Here is a 21,083-nt window from a genome sequence, read left to right as displayed (position 1 = left end):
CATACAAACATCACCTGATATAGAATACATCATAGAAATGCTTTACACAATCAAAATGGACAAAACATACCACATGATGCATTTTTCATATACGAAATAAACTAGCTGAATGCATTATTTACCAGCTTGTTCAGCTATACCGAAAAACTAATTCTGTAGCTTCTAAAGACATCATGAGAAGTAAAAAGCTTTGTGTACACAGGCCAGTGGACCTGGACAGTGGTCAGTCTTGATTTTTATCCCTTCTGTGGCAGTTATTTTAAGAAACGCCCACATCACACGCTTCAGGTTTAGATTCTTAGTGGTTTAAAAAGACGGATTTCATTTCATACTGCGAAGACCAAAGCATGACCATATAAAATGACATGCTCAGTTTCATCTATAAAGCCAGTCTAGCCATCAGACTGCACTAGGACTTACCATTTGCAAAGCACACTATCAATAACTTTACAAGCTGCTCATTGCACTATTCAGTCCAGATCAGAAGCAGCACACAGGGCAGTGAATAACTCTGAGAATTAAAGTATGCCACTGATGAACACAACTAACAGAATTAAGTACATATAACAAAGCAAAACACATGTATATGCAGGTTCTGTCCCTCACTGACAGGAGCAAAGGAAGTTACACCGTTTTTTGCCAAATGTTACCTTATATTGGTATAAAATCCCCTGACCTACATTCTTTGTTATCAGAGAATCATGAAGTCATAGAATGGTTTGGTTTGGAAGGTATCTTAAAGCTCACCTAGTTCCAACCCCGCTGCCATGGGCAGGGACACCTTCCACTAGACCAGGTTGCCCAAAGCCTCATCCAGCCTGGCCTTGAACACTTACCAGTTGTGGTTATCAACCACTGCTTGCACTTAGACTGTTTAGGTGGTTTGGTTTAAGTTGGTTTAAGTGAATTTACAAATATGTACACATATCTCTTCCAAATTTGACTTACACAACTATTCTGTAACCGTGGAACAGTTCAATTTTAGTTAAGTTTTGGCTTTTAAATACAATTCTTCGGAGGAATGCAACTGATTTACAAAGAATGACAAATTCTACAGTTTTCTGACATAAAATCATGTGGAATTTCATTTTAAAAGATGTCTTGACTGCTTGATTGTCCATCTGTCCAGCGAGAAAAATGAAAGGATAGTGTTTGGGCTGTTGCAGAAAAATCTCAAGTAGCATTTCTGTCTACTTGAGGGAGAAATGACTGGCATGGTAGGTCAACAGAAATGGATGCAAGGGTAAAACAGGTGAGCAAAATTGTGAGTAGATCATACTGACTCAAAAGTATTTGTATTGGCATGTGTAAACAGGAATGTAGTCTGCAACAGGCATGACAGCAGATGTTGGAGTTGTTGAGTCTTTAACTGTAGTACTGTTTCCAGTCTTGGGTGCTGCAGTTCAAAAAAGATGTGAATGATTTTGAAACAACACAGAGATAAGAAATAAGCATCTTAAGAGGTTTACAACTGCGACACACAAGGATTGAAATGATGTGGAATTGCTTAGTCTACAGTTAAAAAAAGATAGGGAGAGATGTACTTCTTATGATACGCAAGAAGCATACTGTTCATGTCCATTACAGCTGTACTTCGGTAGCATTGAGCTTTTATTTTAATTAATGTTCCAGGTTCCTCGGTGTGAGCTAGACCAGGGAATTTACCTGGCTGAAAATCAGCAATTATGAAAATAGCTTCACAACAGCTTAAATCACTCTAAATCGAGCCTGCCAGAGTCCCACATCCTCTGTTAGGCCGACATTGGTACTCATGTACCTGGAAGGTAAGCTGAATCAAGAAGCTGAGTGGGACAGAAACTAGGTGTCCTCTGTAGGATCAGAAACGTTCAGAAGGTTCAGGTACTCATTACCTGCACAAACAGGGGGGAATGTGATTGACCCATCAAAGCAACCAGCTCTCAAACTGCCCTTGAAGCCATTTCCTAAAAAAAAAAATGACTGTACCTCAGAGGTTTTTGGTCATATCAACACAGGAGCACTGCTGCTCATACGAATAGTTGTTTGGGTTTTTTTTCTTCCAGAAACACAGAGGAAATAGTGGATATTATTTACAAACATGACAGACATATCAACACCATTAGTTTTATTTGAAAAAGAAAAAAAGGAGCAAGAAGACAGAACCAGCAAACACCAAGCTACCAGGTAAATGAGTTTAAACAAAATTTATGATACTTAACAATATCTACAAACACTCGTTGTGCTGGCCGCTATATATATAAATACACTTAAAAAAAAAAAAAGGCGCAAGAGGATTCAGAAAGCAATCACACAGCGGCTAAAGAAACCCAAAGGCAGGGAATGCAGGGCTGCAGAACCCTGCCGCCGAGAAGCGAGCCGCTGCTGCGGGGCGAACCGAGGGCACTGCGGGCCGTGCCTCAGGCGGTTCGGTCCCTCCGGCGGCCGCACAGCCTCTAGCACGGCGGGGCCAGCCTCAGGGCTCGGCGTCGGGCCGGAGGGAGACGCCTCCCGCCCACTGACCTCCCCGGGAAGAGGGCTCTGGGCCCCCGTCACAGGCCCAGTGCGGCGGGACAGGAGCTTTACCTCAACGTTAGCAGGGTTTTACCTCAGCCTTGCCGGGTTTTTTACCTCAGCCGACGGGCCTCGCTCTGGCGGCAGCCGCCGCTGCTCGTCCGCCGCGCCCCCGACCCGCGGAGAGACGAGAAGAGAGATGGCGATGACGAGCCACCCGGCTCAGCCGCCGCCCCAGCCAGCACCGCCTCCTCCTCCGGCAGCGATCCCCTTTCCCGACTGTCCCGGCGGCGGCGGCGGGCGCCAATGAGGCGGCGCGTCCCGGCGGCAGGCTCCAGTGGGCGGGCGCGGGGGGCGGGCCGCGGGCCGGGGGGCGGTGGCAGCACGCTCGGTTGTGAGTGAGTGAGTGAGTGTGTGAGAGTGAGTGCCATGGCCGGAGCCCGCTGAGAGTGACAATAGGAGTGAGCCGGAGCGCGAATCCGAAGCCCACCGCGATCCCCCCTCTCACCTGAGCCAGTCGCCGGCGGAAGAGGCCTTCCCTCCCCTCGCAGCACCGCCGCGCCGCCCGCCCGGCCTGCCCCCCCCACGGCCGCCCGCGCCGCGCCCGCCGCTCCCCCTCGGCTCGGCCCGCACTCGGCTCCCCTCGCGCCCCCCCCCCCCCGCCTCCTCAGGGCCCCTCCGCAGGGCTCCGCCGGGAATGTGAAAGAGGCAGCAGCCATCGCAGGCAGCGGGCCGCGCCGAGTGCATGGGACTGAGCGGAGCCCGAGCAGCCGCCCGCTCCTGAACCCGCCGCCAACGCCGCCCTGCGCTGGGGAGGCCGCCAACGCCGCCGAGGCCTACAGGCTCCTGCGCCGCCGCCGCGGCAGGGACCGAGCCCGGCGCTTACTATACTCGGGCCGCCGCCGCCGCCAGGCATCGGCCGCGCTTCGCCAAGCCCGGCTCAAGCCGCCGCCTCCCTCCCGTCTCCGGCTTCTCTACCAGGAGAGTCAAGGTAACTCCATCCCTCCGTCCCTCTGCGCCGGCCCGCGGGGGAGCGGTGAGGCGGCGGCGGTGCGGGCAGGAGGCGCGGGCGGGCCGGGGGGGGAGGCCGGGCGGCGGTGAGGAGGCGCGGGGGGCTGCGGGGAGGACATGTTCCAGCTGCGGTGCTCCGCGGCTCCCTTCTGGAAATGACAGCCGATAGCAGCAGGCGGGAGGCAGCTAATTACACCTCTGCTTCCCCGGGCGGGGAGCGAGCCTCCGGCTCCTTCCCCGGTGGTGATATCCGTCGGTATTTTCACGTCCACTCGCCTCTCCGTGCATTGCACCCCCCCATCCCCGGGGACCAGCAGATCTGATGTGCGTGGCTTCCTATTTACCAAAATACTTGGGGAATAAATTAAGATCCCCTGCTGAAAGAACCAAGAAGCAGTGGCTGTGTTTGCAGCTTTCCCACTCGCACACAATAAATAATCCCCCCCCCGCCCCCCGCCGTTCTTTGAAACAGTGTATTTCACTGTGATAGTGTATTCAGGGAAGCGAATGTTCATTTGGAGAGATGAAAAAAAGATCAGTGTTTACTGTAAGGTTGTTAGGCTGGATGTAGTCTTGTTGAATTAGAATTAGATTTTAATAATTTATAAAGCAGGTTAGGGAAACTGTTACTAAATTTACAGCAGAGAAGTGTCAGTAAAGCTTCTTGCTGACACAATGATCCTGCAGTTTGAGTGATCTACTTTAGCCCCTGCCCATTATTATTTTTATTTTTTTTTTGTAATTTAATTTTGAGAGAGCATGGAAACATTTCTGCAGAAATGGTTCCACTTTACTGATGCACGTGATGAGGAGGTGAATCTTTTTTTATGAGATGAAGTAGGGCCAAGCAATTCAGGTTTTAAGAATATATTTTTGCTGATATTTCCAAAATTTGGTTTATGTAACAGGTAACTTTGTGTTTCTATGTTTTTTTGGTGGACTGTTGAAATCTTAGAAGTGGATTGGTAAAGTACAGGCCATTCCATTTCAGTTTATCTGACTTTTTAATTTATTAATCTTGGCTGGGGCCTGAATGCCCTGGTGATGGTGGCATTTTTTTCCCCCAGATGATAAACAAGACCAGTTTAAGGTGTGGGCTCATGTTGCTGATAGTATATTATATTTAGAAAGCGTATCTACAAATCAAAAAGATGGAACAAGGCTTTTTCATTATTGTAATGCCAGCTGCACAGTTCAGCTTCTGGGTGCTGCACATGCTTCCTTGAAGAAGCTATGGAGTTTATACTTCCATTTTTGATAGATTTAGTGCATGTATACGTAATTTTGCATTAAATAGTTCTTATCTTTTGGAACTTGTTTACACTGTTGCAATAAATCATACTTTCTAAAGCTTTTCTTACAAAAGACAAACCCAAACATGTCTCTTTCAATGGATTTAATAATTTATGAAGCATATGAGTAACCAAATATTTTAATAAAACCAGCACTCAAAAGTGTTCTCTATATTGTGGAATCAACTTCTTTTAGCATACGAGTCACTTTGGTAATTGAAGTCAACAGACACTGAGGATGAGTAATGCTTTCCAAGGACATGTTCTAAGACCCTGATCCTGCAAATGCTTATGCCGATGCTTAACTTTGAACAAGTGGGTAGCCTTACTGAAATCAACAGAGCTGCTCTTGTTAATGATCCTGTTATTAACACAGATAGCTCTGTCGATTTCAGCAGAGGTACACATGCCGGTGAAGTTAACTGTACACAGAGCTGCTTGGAATATGTAGGCCTAAATTCCTCCTGTCTCGTTTCCCTGAAGTATTACTCATGTGTTTCACCAAGATGTGATGGGCCTTTTTAGCAGCCAGGGCAAGGCTGGTAAATACAATAGCTGGATGATTAATTCACTGTTTAGATGTTTCCTTTCTGTATTTCATAGTAGTATGGAATCAGATGCAGGAGTACTACAAAGGCAAGTTTTTTAGGAAGGAGCAACACTTATTTCTTAGACTAGCTGACAGAGCTGGGAAACAAACTTTTGCTTGCGGAAACCTTTTTTTGGCTCTTTGCCTCTCCTGCAAACCTTGTCTGCTTTATGCCCTTAGAATAGTTATGGTTACCACACTGCAATTCTTAGAGAAATGCCAGAAGGTGGAATAACTGTATATAAAGAGACTCACAAGAAAATAACTGAGTATTTCTAAAATGGAGAATAAATAATAAAGTAATATGTAGAATTTGTCAGTGTTAGTGAAATTGTGAAGCATAGCAGTACTTTTTGCTATGCTTTCTTAAATTTCCATAAAATCTTGTATGCAGGTGTGGCAAATAAACTGAATATTTCTTCTGTCATATTTTTTTTTGTCCTGTGCATATTGATGACTGTAATGGCAAAAAACCAGTTGCGCTTTTTGTATACCCATCCCGTAACACGTGTGGTCCCTTGCAGAATAAGTTGAAATTACTTTAACCCAAAGAATAAGTAGTTAAGGCTACAATCCTACATCCAGTCTACAGGTTGATGAAGTTCTTTTGACTTAATGATGTCAGCATTAGGTCTGAATATTTCTGTGGCGGGATTTTTGGCAAATGGGAGACACAGATGAAAAAAGTGGGTGAGAAGAATTATTACACTGTTGCATTAAGTTTATTCCGTACAATTTGTTCATATGTTGGTGGGTTAGCTCCCAGTCTGTCTGGGTGAGTTCTCAATAGGACAGTGGTGCAGAAAGAAGATGATTTTTTGAAAATTTAGGTTAATCTTTACCCACTTGGAATATGTTGGTAACGTTTGTTTTCCTTCAGTAGGGATATGTCCTCAGCACCAACTACTCCTCCATCAGTGGATAAAGTAGACGGATTTTCTCGGAAGTCCGTCAGAAAAGCCAGACAGAAGAGGTCACAAAGCTCCTCCCAGTTTAGGTCTCAGGGCAAGCCTATCGAGTTAACTCCCCTGCCTCTGCTAAAAGGTAAGATCAAGAATGACTTTTAATAAATAAAACAATAACAATTTTACTCTACAGCCAACTTCTAAACTCAAAGTATTCTATTGCCAGAAATCGCAGGGAGATTTTGTCAGCAGTGAGAAGTGTTACATGCCAGAAATGTATGTATTTAAACTCTACAAAATATTTTATCTGTGATTTGAGGGTGTGGTAATTGTTTGCAATACTTTTGAAAGTTTTGAATGCTAATGGTGACCTGTACCATGACTTGAATTTTCAAGGCACTCAGGCTATGTATGAGTATTGTAGTGAATCCTCAACAGTTGATGTAAATGAAGAATAATTTTGGTAAGGGTAAATTGACTTGTGAGCAGAGGGAAACTGTTTTTTAGTATCTTTCCTTGACGTGTGGGTTTGCAACCTGAGACAGTGGTGCCAAATTCAGCCCACAGGCATATTTTGAATGCCCTACAGCAAGGTGTTAGTGGGGAGATGGGACTCCCTCTCATACCTTTTGTGAATGGATAGCTCCCAGCTCCTGGCTTCTGCTGAGTTTTGAAATTGAAAGGTCCCATGAGCTGCAGCCTCTCAAGGGGGAAGATGCTGCCAATCAGGCCTTAGGCAAGACACTGCAGTTTTGAGAGCCTGTGTATCCCAGCTCTGGTTGAGTTTCTGCTGGCAGATTTAACCTCTAATTTGGGAAAGAAAATTATGATCCAGCATAGTACTCTTGAAAGAATGCCAATATCTCTGTAATATCTTGAATGCTTCCCCTAAATTCCAGTTGTCACTGAATTTCAGTACAAATCCAGGGGCCAAAACCACCTTTCAGAATTATGTCTCCCTGTTAAAGAAGTGGGAATTGCCTTTCAGAAGCATTTCTTTTACACTGAATTCTCAAATGGTTTATTTAGATTTGTGAATCTCTTTCATTGCTATTCTTATTTTCTGCTATAAGTAGTGAAAATAAGCATAGTTAGTGCTGATAATTCTGGAAAATAGGAAGATTAATAGGTTTATTATTATGTTTGTCCCATTTTTGCGTAGTGGGCAAGTGTAACTCCCACTTTCCCTCCTCTACCTATTTGATAGATTTGTTAATCAGAGTATTGAAATACGTAATAAATGTGTAATTGCACTTTGGTTTCATTCTTAATCCCACTTTTTTATAAGAAGAGAGAAGTTGCAAAAATCCTCCCACAAAACAAAACCAGCCCTCCCCCCCAAACTTTACACCTTAATGTGCGTCTTTTAATTTAGTAAAAAGTAGGATTCCGGGATTAGTTCTAGTGGAGTTGTCATTAAAATATTGGGGACTTCTTTCTGTGAGATACCTGTAAGAATGCACAAATGGCCATACTGGGTCAAAAGAAAGGTACATCCAGCCCCACCGCATTATGCCTGACAGTGACCAACTTGGAAGCAGAGAGGAGAGTAGAAGAACAGGAGGCACAAAGTGATGCTATACCGGAATGCTTCACCTCTTCAGCATTTCTCAGTGTAGGATCGGTTGGTGCCAGTGGCTTTGACTTTGTAGTCTGCAGTGAGTATTATCTTCTGACTTTTTCTCATTTTGTGACAGATAAAGAAGCAAATGCACCTTTAAAGTAATTTTAAAGCTCAGTTTTATACTCTTGTAGGTCATTTTGGTATATAGGTGATTTCCTTTGAAAATACTAGTTGCTACACTTCAGAAGGTGAATGGAGTTTATCCTTTGGCTTAAATGGCTGGATTAGTGGGAAAAATTGAGATTTGTATAAATGAAGAAATTGATGTTACGATTATTCCATTCTATTGTGTAGCCCCATTCAGGGAATAAACCAGGCATGTGCACAAGCATAAGAAAAATGTTGCCTTTGTCTGAGGACCTGATCTTGCAGAAACAGAGGCATATACAAGTGCTTAATTTGATGGCTGTAGTTAGTCCCCTGGATTGAGATATAAAACTATAATAAGATAAAGTAAACAGATGGGGAGCAGAGATCGGTGATGAGGCATTTATGATTAGTGTCATAATGAGTTACAGTGGTCCAGCTTCAAATTAAGAATCTGATCCTGTGAGTTAGTTTTCCCTCTTTGACTTAATGCGGATTCCCAGAGGCACAGGGATCTACCTGTGCAGATTAATTTGCAGGATTTGGGCCTAACAATCTATCTGAAACAGCAATGGTGTCAGTCTCTGCTGAAGAGATACCTGCAGTTAAAAATCATGCTACTGTTTGGAAATATTCTTGACCTACATTAGATTTGTAACATTCAGGATTATTAAACCTGAAGGAAGTGAGGAAAAATTTTCTCCTGCATTTTTCATACTTTTCTTGGCCAATTGCCCGAAAATCCTAATTTTTTAAACTCTTAGGTTTACACTTACGTTGAAACAAGTGACTATTACTTAAGTCCGGTAACCATATGATTTCCAGTTTTATCCTTATTGTTTGGGTCTTTCAAACCAAACTAGAGCAGAGATTTCAGCAAAATAGCTTTTTAAAGCCTCAGAAAAATGAAATCTGTTTGGAAATCTATAGTTGCTTATTTAAACTTCTTATTTTGGGTGAATTTCAAGTTTAATTAAACCTCTTCAGAAATACTTCAGTACAGGAAATTTTTAGAGGACAGACTTTGAATTCAACCTTAGATGTATTTCATATTCATGATGCAGGAGCTTTGCTGACAGAAACATACATGCTATGCTCCCTCTTCTTTTTTTTTTCTTTTTTCTTTTTTAAATATCTGTGTTGCATATTGACATTTCCAGGCTGTCTTCTCTCAAACAGCACTTTTATGGACTTCAGTATCTTCTTTGATTACAAGAATCGTGTATGCAGAAAGCTAGATAAATGCTTAGTCCATTCTTTGCAAGTTTTTATACTATGCCTGTCACCATAATGATTTGAGCACCTTCCAGTAGTGTATTAAGTGACGTGACTACACATCTGTCACATCTTATCTGCTCTCATTCCTTTCCCTAGGGGCAGAGTCATATATAGTGAAATGGCTTGTTTTGGTACTGTTTTAATGCAGTCTGTTGCCTTCTGTGAACATACATGCCTGTATTGCAAAAACAGATAGATAAGTCAGTGTTGTTGTTCATTTGGTAATAAAAATGTTTCATGAAAGAAAAATAGAAAAGACACTATATTTTGATGCTATGTACAAGTCTGAAGGATAAGCTGCTACTTAGAAAATGTAATAAGAAGAACTGGAATTTTCCATATTGCTTATTCTAAGAAAAAAAAGTATAGAGAAATTAAGTTGTTGCTGGGGTGTTTGTCTGTTTTAATTAACAGAAATGTGTGTATTGTATTTTTTGTAAACAAACATTTAATGTATTTAGAAAATAAGATGAGGCTCTGCTGGGCTGGGTTTAGGCTTTCAAAAGCCACAAGCCAAAAAGCGGTTCTGTTTGCCTACTAAAGTCTTAACTTTTCAGAAAATTTAATTTTTATTTGTTGTGTTGTGACTCTAATTTGGAGTTATCTTTTTAAACATGACTAATGCCCAATAGAACATATTAAACCCAGCCTTTCTCCTTTGTTTAAAGCGTAGAGGAATGGGATGAGAAGTGCATATGGGAATTGTTATACATTTGTCCTTCATTTTCAATATGTGTACTCTTATGTATGTTTCAATCTCACATGCATTTTTAAATGTTTGCAGGCACTTGCCTGGTGTATGTTGCAGTGCATTATGGCTTTTGATTTTTGCTGTATTTTTAAAGGGGCTGTTGGTATCATCAATGCTGGCCGGTGCCCTAGGTAACTGGTATGTGGAAGAGCAGTCCTGGTGAAAGGCCCTTTTCCAGGATTGAGTATTTCCACCTCTGAGCCTAAGTCAAACCCAGCCCAAATTTGTCAACCAAGTTTGTGACATGCATCGAATCATGCTTGCTCTGTAGAGGAAGACAGTATTGTGTGTGCATTGGATAGGTGTATTATTTTACTTTTATTTTGTGCTCTTTTTACTTGGTCTCAGTAGGAGTGCAATGTTAGAAAGCAATTGGTTGGAAAAAAGTATATTGTAGTACTGGACACATGAAAACAGAGTAGTTTTAGTATTACCTGTATAAGGGGGAGTTAATTTGTGTTTCTGCCAGTATCTGTAATGGTAGGGGAGTGTTCAGAGGATGAAGACATACATATAGATGACTAAAAAGATCATATGCCTTATGAATACGTTTAGCATCTTGAGAAATTGGATGGAACGCTTCATAGAATTCACAGTATTGTTCCCATCCCGCTTGCCCTCATTAAAAATACAGAAGTTGGGTAAAGCAAACCATCCGAAAGTAAGACTGTTTTAAATTTTAAATCGATGTATCCCATTTTTGTAATTTCAAGGTGTGCCTACGTTTTCCTATCATCCTCCCACATTTTCCAGTGATCTAATATGATTAGTGTAGGTTACTTGCAGGTTTTCTGAAACTATTGTGTATTTTTGTTGAAAACAGCTCAAAGTATGATTTTTATTTTTAGATATTTTTTCTTCCTTAAAATAAGCACTTGGAACAGAAGTGCTCTGTCAACAAGACCAATTGCTTTGCTACCTCAATATTATGAAATTTATTGAGCTTCTAATACAATTGTCAGTTCCCATGGCATTAAAGAATTGCTGTAGTGGCAACAAAAGGGCATTGCATAGTCAAAAAGGGAAAATAGAAAATACCTTTTTCACTTGTTTGCTTTTGATCATTATATTATGGGAATAGGACCACAATCCCAAATGGGAGAAGGACTTCATAGAATCATAGAATGGTTTGGGATGGAAGCGACCTTAAAGCTCATCTAGTTCCACCCCCCCTGACACAGACAGGGACACCTTCCATTAGACCAAATTGCTCCAAGCGCTGTCCAACCTGGCCTTGAGCATTTCAGGGATGGGGCAGCCACAGCTTCTCTGGGCGACCTGTTCCACTGTCTGAGCTCACTTTCTTCCTAATATCTATCCTAAACCTCCCCTCCGTCAGTTTAAAGCCATCTCCTCTTGTCCTATTACTACTTGCTCTTACAAAAAGTCTCTCTCCAGCTTTCCTTATGAGGTATTGATGTATGAGGTTCTTGTTATATGTAATTAATTTCTTCACTTTTCTTGTGGTCTTAGCGGTTGTTTTTTTAATATATACTTTATTTTTTTCAACATCTAGTGGTTGTAGAATAATTCTTTGCAATAATCTTAAAGGTTTCTGATTGTTTCTAGAAAGTGTGTGTTTGATGGTGTTTAGAAAGGGCCATATACTAATAACATTCTGTCCTTTTGAATTTTTCTCTGCTTGTTATTGTCTCCCACAATTGAAATGTAGTTTTGTGTAGCTACATTTGTAGAGAATGTGTAGAAATGCTGACTTGAAATTAAGATCATAATAAAAGAATACCTCCTTATCTTAACAGTGTATTAGTGAAACTATGGTTGCTGAGAAACTCTGTCGGCTTAGCCTTGATCCTCTAATATTTTCATTCAGTTGTCTTTATTTCTAAGTCTCTTTGGGTCTGATGATTTTCCTATAGCTGTAGTGGTGGTGGTTTTTTGTTTGGTTGGGGTTTTTTTGGGTCTTTTTTGGGGGGGGGGGGGGAAGGAGGGTGAGAAAGTGGGGAAGGTGGGTTTGTTTTGGTTTGCTTTGCTTTTTAATTTGAAGCCTTCAGTGTAATTGTTTTACTTCCAGAATTTCTCAGTCTACCTGCTGGAAATGTGGAAATGTTAAGGAATGATCATCATTCCTGCATCTTCCTTTTCTCTTTTCTTTTTTTTTTCTTCTTTCTCTCTCTCTTTTTTTTTTTAAATTTATTTAAACAATTAAGTAACTTGTAATCACTACGTAAAATGTATTTCTGTACTTTTCACAACATTGAGTCTAAAATCTTGGTAATTTTCTGCAGGAGCACTTAGACTTTACCGTCATTAGAAACTTTTGTTTTCAGTCTGTATTTGTACAATGGGTCTCTCTAATATGTTTACCAGCATTATTTATTTCTATAATAATCTTACAATTTTCTTCTCTGTGTTCAAGTGTAACCCTATGGGTCTGTAATAGAACCTCCTATTTCTGTAAGAAGTACCTCCTTTACTTTCCTTTCCTTTGAGAAATAAAAGTTCTGGCTTAGCCATGCAATTATTTCTATGTAGTATACATGATTGTTGAAGTATAGTGCTGCCTTCATTGATTTTGCTATGGAACTTTACTGTTGTGAGAGGTAAATTTTTTCATATCTCTGGAATTTTGTGTATGTAAAATTTGTATTTGTATATCAAATGTGTATAATAGTAAGTATATATAATTTATATACACAGATATATGTCATATATAAAGTGTAGAGTTTGAGCTTATTTAATTTTCTGTTCTGTTTTTAAAACTAAATACTTTTAGTGAGGTACTAATCCTGTTCATTGATAAAGCTCTATAGTAAGGAAGCAGTCCCTTCACATTCATCTGTTGTAAGCTATTACCTCCCTGAGAAAAGAGCACTTTCATTTATGCTTTCTGGGGAGTGGGAGGAGGACAGAAAACTATTTTTACATGCAGGGTAACTCCCTTTCACCTACAGTTTTTTCATTCAAGTTATTACTGTTTCTTTGGCTCAATCAGGCAAAAATCCTTAAAAGTAATAGATGAGGGGACTCGGAGTTCAATGAGTTTTGGTAGGGTTGGACATTTATGGATTAGTGGTGGGACTGTGTAATCTTGGTAATCTTTGCCTAATTCACAAATATCAGCAGTGGGCAAACATTAAGAAGTTAAAGAAAATCTCTTAGAAAAATACTACAGTCTTCTTTCAGAAGGATATGGCAGAGCTTGTCTTAGTTTGAAACTTCACTGGTTATGTCAGTCTTCATTGCAGGTGCAGTTACATGAGGGGTTTTTTCTGATGGTGAAGCTTCTTTGAGAAGTTCCCAAGCACACACCACAGTGCACTGCCTCTCATCTGTGCTGAGACAAGTGTCTGTGGGGCCACAGTATAAACAGATTGTTAAAAACATCTCGCCTCCTCCAAATTTTAGTGATGTGGTCGATCCAGTGTCTTCTCAAACAGTTAATTCAGAAGAACTGAAATGGTGGTGAACTTTTACATAGGGTTGATGGCTTCTGTGTGTGTGGTTATCTACTTAAAAATAGAAAAACCAAAAATTGCTGCAGCTACAGTCTCAGGATCTTTATCAAGTGTTTTCAAAAGATAAGGTGGCCGTCCAAAGAACTGGCATAAAATACTTTTGTGCCCTTAAGTTGTTGCACTTGATTGAAAAAATTGTCTGTTTTGAACAGTCTTGAAGTCAAGCTACAGAGAAATCAGTTGTCACAGTATGTCTAATAGTAACGCTTATAGGAAGTTGGATTGCTTGAAAACAAAGTATGTAATAGAATTATTTTATTTTAAAACACTTTAACTGGAGCACCACCCGTATGACTACAGGCTGAGAAAGTTGGGGCTGTTCAGCCTGGAGAAGAGAAGGCTGCGTGGAGACCTCATAGCAGCCTTCCATATCTGAAGAGAGCCTATAAAGATGCTGGAGAGGGACTTTTCATCAGGGACTGTAGCGATAGGACAAGGCGTAATGGCTTTAAACTTAAACAGGGGAAGTTCAGGTTGGCTATGAAGAAGTTCTTTACTGTGAGGGTGCTGAGGCACTGGAACAGATTGCCAGAAGAAGTGGTAAATGCTCTGTCCCTGGCAGTGTTCAAAGCCAGGTTGGGCAGAGCTTTGGGCAACATGGTCTAGTGTGAAAAAGTATGTTTAGTGTCTTTAAGAAAAAATAACTGTGGTTTGCATTGTATGTGGGCTGTAGTTTTCTGTGGGATTCCTGAAAGATTTTCAGGAAGTTCTAACAATACGTTGTATGAGAGCTCTCATTTTTTCACCACGCTTGTGGTATTTATCTACCTGATCTGAACTGGCCTTTTGTGGTTTGGGCTTTTTGTACCTCTTTGCAGTGTCATGAGTTTAATATTATCGTGACTTTCTTAGCTTCTTTTTTGTGTGTACTTGTGCCAAACTTGGATTTTCAAGTTTTAAAATGCAGGTGGCAGTAAATTCGTTTGTTGCTTTCAAGGTTTTTAATATAATGTCATATGGATTAGGTTGTAAAGGAAAACTACTGCAAGTAAAGTTTCTCACATTACAAATTGATATTGAGAATAGTCAGAAACTGACAAAAGGATGATTCCAGATTTTAGAGGAATTAAATATTGTTATTTTTCTTCTATGTTGCCCAGTAGGATGTAATGTGAATGCATAAACTTCCATTAGTTTTCTTGGCAAGTTTAGCTCACATGCTCTCCACTTTCACATTCCAACAGCAGGGCACAGATGTTAGATGCGGTCTCTTTAGAAATTATAAAGTCTATCTTGTATGTGTTTTCTGACTTCACACAAGGTTAACTGTTCAGAGCTGTTTACAGAGAATCTGTTTTCCCATCTATGTGGAAACAAAGGTACAAAAGATGGTGATTACAGCTGAGACTGTACTTGAATCACTGTAGAGAACATAACTTATTTGTTGAATATTGTCAGTGTTACTAAGGGAGTAAATTTGGCAGCGTGTTATCTTTGGTGTTTTCAAATAACATTTTTGGGATAGCTTTTTGCAGAAGTTGAGGTGGTACTGTGTGACTAGTCATATTGGTTCTCCTTCACTTTGCCTTGATTTCACCTGGCCCATACTTCTTTCGGTTCTTTGCTTGTTTATCACTGCTTTCCTTACTCCCACTTCTACTTCCTGGAACGTCTGATGGATACAATTCACTTGTTTTTCCACAAGAGGGTGATAAAACTCACCGATACATGTACAAACAAGCTCCAGGTGGGGTGGATAGCAGAGGTTATTGAAAATCTCAATATGATGAAATTAGCTATATTTCTGAAGAAAAAAGCATAGTCTGTTCTTCTTCCCAAGCTCCATCACTGTGTTATAGTGGTTGTTTGCACTTCTGGAGACAAGACTGGACCTGTCAGGATGGAGATCCACCCCGTGAAAAGCGTGCCAGCTCCATCCTCCCTCTGTTGCAGTAATCAGACCATACTGCAAGACAGTCTTCCCTTTCTGTTATTCGTGCCATAGTTTTCCCTGTCCTTTCTCTTCCATGCACTCTCTTGATTTCCACACCCCACCTCCCCCCCCCATGCCTATTATTAGAGGAAACAGAACCTTCTTCTTCACCAGTGCTAAGAAACTGCAGTGGTTGAAATTTCTATTCATGTTTTAAGAGTGCAAAAAGGGTGAAAAGGCAAGGCAAAGCGGGCGAGAAAATAAATAACCACTGCTGTGATTTACCTTTTATAGAGGATCTTAGTAGAAATCTGTATCTGTTTTTTGGCAGAACCTAGACCTTAACAGGTATTTTAGTCAAGATTAAACGCCACTCTAGTTTTAGTTTCTGTTTTTAGTACTAGAAACGATGATGGAGAGAAGTGGTTATTAGTCCTTCTGAGAAGAGTAGCTCCAGAATTGTCTGTCTTGTGATGGATATTGTGTCTAAAGTTCTGGCACCTGCCTTTGGCTCTTGGAAAAGCAGTGCAATTGTCTCATGTATGTCAGATGCAAAGGAGCAGATCTGTTAGGTTTGTTGGGAGGGCTGGGATGCAAGGCTTTTTAGATGCACTTTGAGGAAGAGACAGCATATCAACAAGGTTGTTAGCCTGTATTTTGGATGCTATCATCTTAAAAAAAAAAAAACCTCCATTGCTGTAAACTGCTTTAGAATATCATCTGAGCTGCCTGATTTTACTTGTGGCTAACGAGATTTAAAGAATTGCAGCGAGTCCCTTAATATTAAGGGAAAAGGGCAAATGGAATCTATGTTGTGGGTTAGGCATAAGCTAGGCAGTGAAAAGGCTCCTGGAAAATTCTAGATGCTTCATTGTGATGAGTCAAAGGAATTGTGGCAAGGAAGGAGAAAGGAACAAAATGTCTGAGGTTATGTTTACCCCATCCTCCTATTAACTGTGAAATTCCAGGTCACAGAGGGAAATTTCTCACTCTTTCTTAATTTCAGGAAGAACAAATGGCTCAAATAATAAATCAAAAGGATTCAGTCTTTTAACAAAAAGACAGCCGCAGAGTCAGTAATCTCATTAGAGTATCTCAATATTTTGTCTCCTTCTAATAGAAGGGAATTTCCAAAGGCAGGAAAAATGTGTTGAATTCCACAGGACAAGTCTGTTCCTCTTCCTGTTCTTTCAGAGTCCTGTTGTCCCTAAACTACCTCATCCATAATGCACACAGTCAAGTTCAACAAACAGCATTTGGAGCACCGTTCTTCATGGGCAAAAAGGGCTAAGTTTAAAGTTTGGTTCAGGTAGCTCTGAATCTCAAGTGGGACAGATTCTTCCAACTAACACACTCGAGGGGGCTATCCCCACCCCAAAGCAGCCATCTACAAAAGAAGAACTAACCCTCATGAAACCCAAATAATGCTTAGGCTTTCTGTATATACTTCTGAGCTGCTTCTGAGAGAGTGTAAGGGAATTGGAGAGACTCAAATTTATATTAGCAATGTAACAGTATTTTTCTTACGTTTTCAGGGTATTCTCCACATGAAAGAATGGCATAATATCTAGAACAGAGGTGGCTAAAAGCAGGTTTTGAAGTGTGTCCTCAGCAAGTTTCTTTTATTTTCTGCTTGGTAAGGAACAATCATTCATGTTGCAGAAACTCTCCCAATCCAGAATTTTGCAGAGATGAGGATTGACATGCCCTTCAGAACAGACGCTGAGGTGGCCTCATTTGACAGGAGTGCATCATTGGTCTCCCCTTGTTTTGCAGAGTTGATCCTAGCATGAACAGGTATTGCACTACAGCAAAAAGTCATTTGAGAGCCAGTGTCTTCAAAGTTATTTCACTTGTGGTGAAATGTGCCAAACCTTCATGGTCAATAAAAAGCACATAGTTTGGAAATGAACATATTTTCATGTTTATTTGGTTTTGGGGTACTTCTGGATGAAAACCCCCTGATATTTCCAATATAACAGAAAAGCTCTACAATACCACATAATATTCAAAAATAAAGCACAGACTATTTTTCATTACAGTTAGTCTTTTTAGAGGAAGCATTCAGTACTTAATAATATTTTTGTCCATGTTGTCTTAAATGTCTAGAGCAACAGGACCTATCTTGTGTCCAGAGCTGCAGCAAAGATAGTTGGATAGAGTGCCCACCCACATGTGCTTATTTTCGGGAGAGGACTCAAGTAAGTGAAAGGAAAGTAATTCAGCCTTCTCCCCTGTTCCTAGGTTCAGTGGCCAGATAGACTTCCCCTCTTTTTGAGCTCATGCTGCATTTGTGGTTAATGCAGTTCTTCTGCATTGTTGTTTCCCAGGTTTCTTGTCCATATTGAATATCTATATGTGGGATTATTTTTCCCAGATGTATTAGTTGGTGTTTTTCCATACTGAGTTTCACTTTATTTTCAGGCCATGTAAGGAATTTGCTTAAGTTCCTTTGTATTATTTCTGACTTTACTGCTACTCAAAGTTCCTTATTTAATATCCTCAGTAGATGTTATCTATATGCTATTTTAATCATATAGATCATTAAGGAAGTTATTAATGTCTGGACTAAATTGAATCTTATATCTCACTGGCATTTCTTTCCAGCTGGGTTCTTTGAGATTTTTATCCTTTTATTTCTAGACTTTTCGGCAGTACAGTGTTTCTCAGCCTCTCCTGCCCCCAAAAATTGGAATGAGTTTTAGACGTAGGCCTGTAGGGGAAAACAGAAGTGTGATTCATGGTGGAATAGAGTAAACTTTGTAAATCCAATCACAATCAAAATTGAAGCTGTATTATAATTCTGTATATATCTTCACATTGATTTCAGCATGCTGTCTTTGTACTTTAATTTGTACAGTAGTAGTTCTTAAATGATAAATTATTAAGTAAATATTTTCCTAGTGGAATGTGCTTTCTATTTTTATATATCATCTTGAGAACAGAATGTGATTCCTTTCTGTAGGGTCAGCTATTTGAAATACTTGCCTGTGTTTGTTCTAACTGCATAATCTATAATCCTCAATATGTCTTTAATCCACTTTATCTCCTACAGAACTACGTCTTTGGAATAGGGAAGAATATAGTGTGAGAGATAGAATCTAGGGGTATAAAGTTTAGGAAGATTAAATCCATTTCTGAGGTCAGCATTGATAGATTTTGCCAAATAACTGGTAGAAGAAATAACTAGTGAAGAAAATTAAATACTACTCATATTTTCATTCCTATTAAAGGAACAAATAATAAATAAGTTTTACAGTATTTCATATCTGGAAATAGGATGAAATTAAAGGTGGAATTTACCACCTGGCTAATCTGAAACTTCTACAGTGTTAAGGGAAAGGAATTGATTTATTTTTCTTCTGATTCTTTACGGTTATTGTGTGAAGTTGAATCGAACTTAAAAATGTTTACCTTTGTTTACCTTAGTGTGCATGACTCAGGTAGAAACCAGAGCGCATGTTTCTTAGCGCTGACCGCTTGAGATTGACTGGATGCATTAATGTGAAACTCATTTAGCTGTGCGTTCAAGGAGGGCAGTGCATGCACATGCGTCTTTAGAAGTCTATTCTTGGAAGAATGAGTGTGCCCTGGTCTTGGTTAGTAGTCTTTTTGCCAGTTTGGTGTGCTGGTTTTGTTAAGGATTGCACAAAGAGCTTCTGTTGCGATTGCTTCGTTCGAATAAGGGAGGAGAAAAACCTTGGAAAAAAATTGGCTGTAGCTTAAATGTAATAATAGGCAAAACGTGACCCTTGAACAGAATTGTTGGTGCTGCTGGGGATGTCTGTTTTGAAGGACTTGATAAGCCACACATTTTTCAAGTGGGAGAATAGGGAAGACCAGTCATCAACAATCAGCTATCAAAATTTCAGGAGCTTTTTTTTTTTTTTTTTTTTTTTTATTAACCCCAAACAAGCTTTATTTAAAACTACTATTTTGGGGTGTAAATTTCAGCTAGAGTATTTTATTAGGTGAGTATTGCAGTATTAAATGCAAATACAGCTGTGTCTTTTTTCCAAGTGTTGCTGTTGCTTTTGTAGTTTTTGGTAACAGACAGCAATTGAAGATTATTAAATGAAACAAGTTGTTAAAGGTCAGGTTTCTGTGTTTGTCTGCTACTGAAGTATTAGGTACCATTTGTCAGGGGACGATTGATTTCTCATTTCACCTGGTGACAAATAATCTGATCTTACATGGTCTTTGGGTTTGGGGAGGGATGCGGATAGTGATCATGTGAAACGACAAACTTCCATAGCAGTTTTTTGATATCGAAGCCACACTACATAGCAGGCCTGGGTTCAGACACCATCAGTACTTCTGGTTTTTTTTTAAGTAGTTGGTGTTAAGCACAAGTATTCCTGGTTTCATATTTAGAAGATGATGAAGATCAGCAATGTTAAATAAATCTGGCATATCTCTCCTAATGTTTGTTGTTCTTACAAATGGTTAGGAACATGCATGACACTGAAACTCCCACATTCTTATAATACTAAACAGAAGGAAAAAGATAGTGTGGAATTTCAGCATTCTATATTTGTAAAACTTCTGAGAATCCTGTGAGGAGATGTAAATTGCAGGGAAGCTTATTTAGTTGAGTAGAGATTTACTTTATATAAAAAAAAGGTACCGTGTAAAGCAGCATGGTCATAGTCTGCTACTTGCCCTTACATGATTCCATCTAATCCATTCCCTGGAACGGATGGGAACTGGCTAGCAGGGCAGCAAGGGAATCTGAACACTGAAATGTTTATTTTGTGCCGGCAGATGCCATTGCAATAGCGTCCATGTGGCTGTAGGGAGGGACGGCCTGCGTTTTAGTTTTTCCAGTGAGGAAATAAGTGGGAATTTGCATTTTTTTTCCATTTAGACAACGAGAAGTTTTCTACCAGGTTCACTGCTTAAATTCATGTTGTGCTTTCTGTGATGCCGTACCATTTTCAGTAAAAGAGCAGTTGCATGGAGACAAAGAGGCTGCTGATTTAAGTCTCAATAGAGAAGTCTGGTAGGCTTCAACTGTGGGAGGATACTAAATGTAGCTAAGAGGTTGGCAGATGCTACCTGGACCAAAACTACTTGACAATATTAAGCAGCTGTTTAGTAGGTTTGCCTAAAAACCATTTAATGGCTGGAAGAATTGCTGGGCAAAATATGACAGAGGAGTTTTGATTTAAAAATGTACTTATTGCCTGGATGCATTTTCTGTTCAGGTTGAATAAAAAAGGCAGAGTTCAGCTACAAATATTTTGCTAGTGTTGATGTGAGGGAAGAAAAATCCGACTGCAAGCCCTTCTTTCTCTTCTCACCTGTCCTTTTTTTTTTTTTTTTTTTGGTGAATTATGTCAGTTTATGCAACATTTTGACTTTCCTTTTCAAGGGGAGTAATACCATTTCTGATTATGTAAGTTAGGCTGAAAGCTGTGGAGTGTTGTCTTCTGAAGTTTTCAGAAAGCTCAGAGCAGCAGCTGCTGTTAATGTTTTTCTAAGCTATAACAATGTGAAAATTTACTTCAAAGGGTTTATTTTGCACTGCAACCTGTGAGAGCACCATAAGGAGGCCAGAAGTGAGGTAGTGGGACTGGGCCTGAATTTCTACTGGCTGCATGTGGAGCTCTGTGTGTAGCCCAAGAGGGAAATCTTTCTCCATCTGCACCTTCACCATCCCTTGCATTGGCCTCCTCTGCAGATTGCATGGTCCTGGGAGCAGCCC

At 40.3% G+C, this 21,083-nt stretch overlaps 1 protein-coding gene across 7 annotated transcripts in view; it reads left to right on the top strand.

The window, feature by feature from the left end:
• The first annotated feature begins 2,829 nt into the window (after window positions 1-2,829).
• The window catches only part of PPP2R5E (protein phosphatase 2 regulatory subunit B'epsilon), a 75,922-nt gene continuing 57,668 nt past the window's right edge, over window positions 2,830-21,083 (top strand). For 3 of the 7 annotated variants that reach the window (XM_030481831.1, XM_030481833.1, XM_030481834.1), the window contains exons 1-2: window positions 2,859-3,481; window positions 6,263-6,426. In XM_030481831.1, coding sequence (XP_030337691.1) covers window positions 6,270-6,426 — 157 coding nt within the window. In that variant the 5' untranslated portion in view covers window positions 2,859-3,481; window positions 6,263-6,269. Of the gene's footprint in view, window positions 3,482-6,262; window positions 6,427-21,083 lie in introns of all 7 variants that reach the window. The other 4 variants (XM_030481830.1, XM_030481828.1, XM_030481829.1 and 1 more) reach the window with 3 other exon arrangements.

This window comes from Strigops habroptila, chromosome 4 (genome assembly GCF_004027225.2).
Source record: "Strigops habroptila isolate Jane chromosome 4, bStrHab1.2.pri, whole genome shotgun sequence".
NCBI lineage: Eukaryota > Metazoa > Chordata > Aves > Psittaciformes > Psittacidae > Strigops > Strigops habroptila.
Note: the sequence above shows the minus strand (reverse complement) of the source record. Positions and strands in the feature narration are given on the sequence as shown.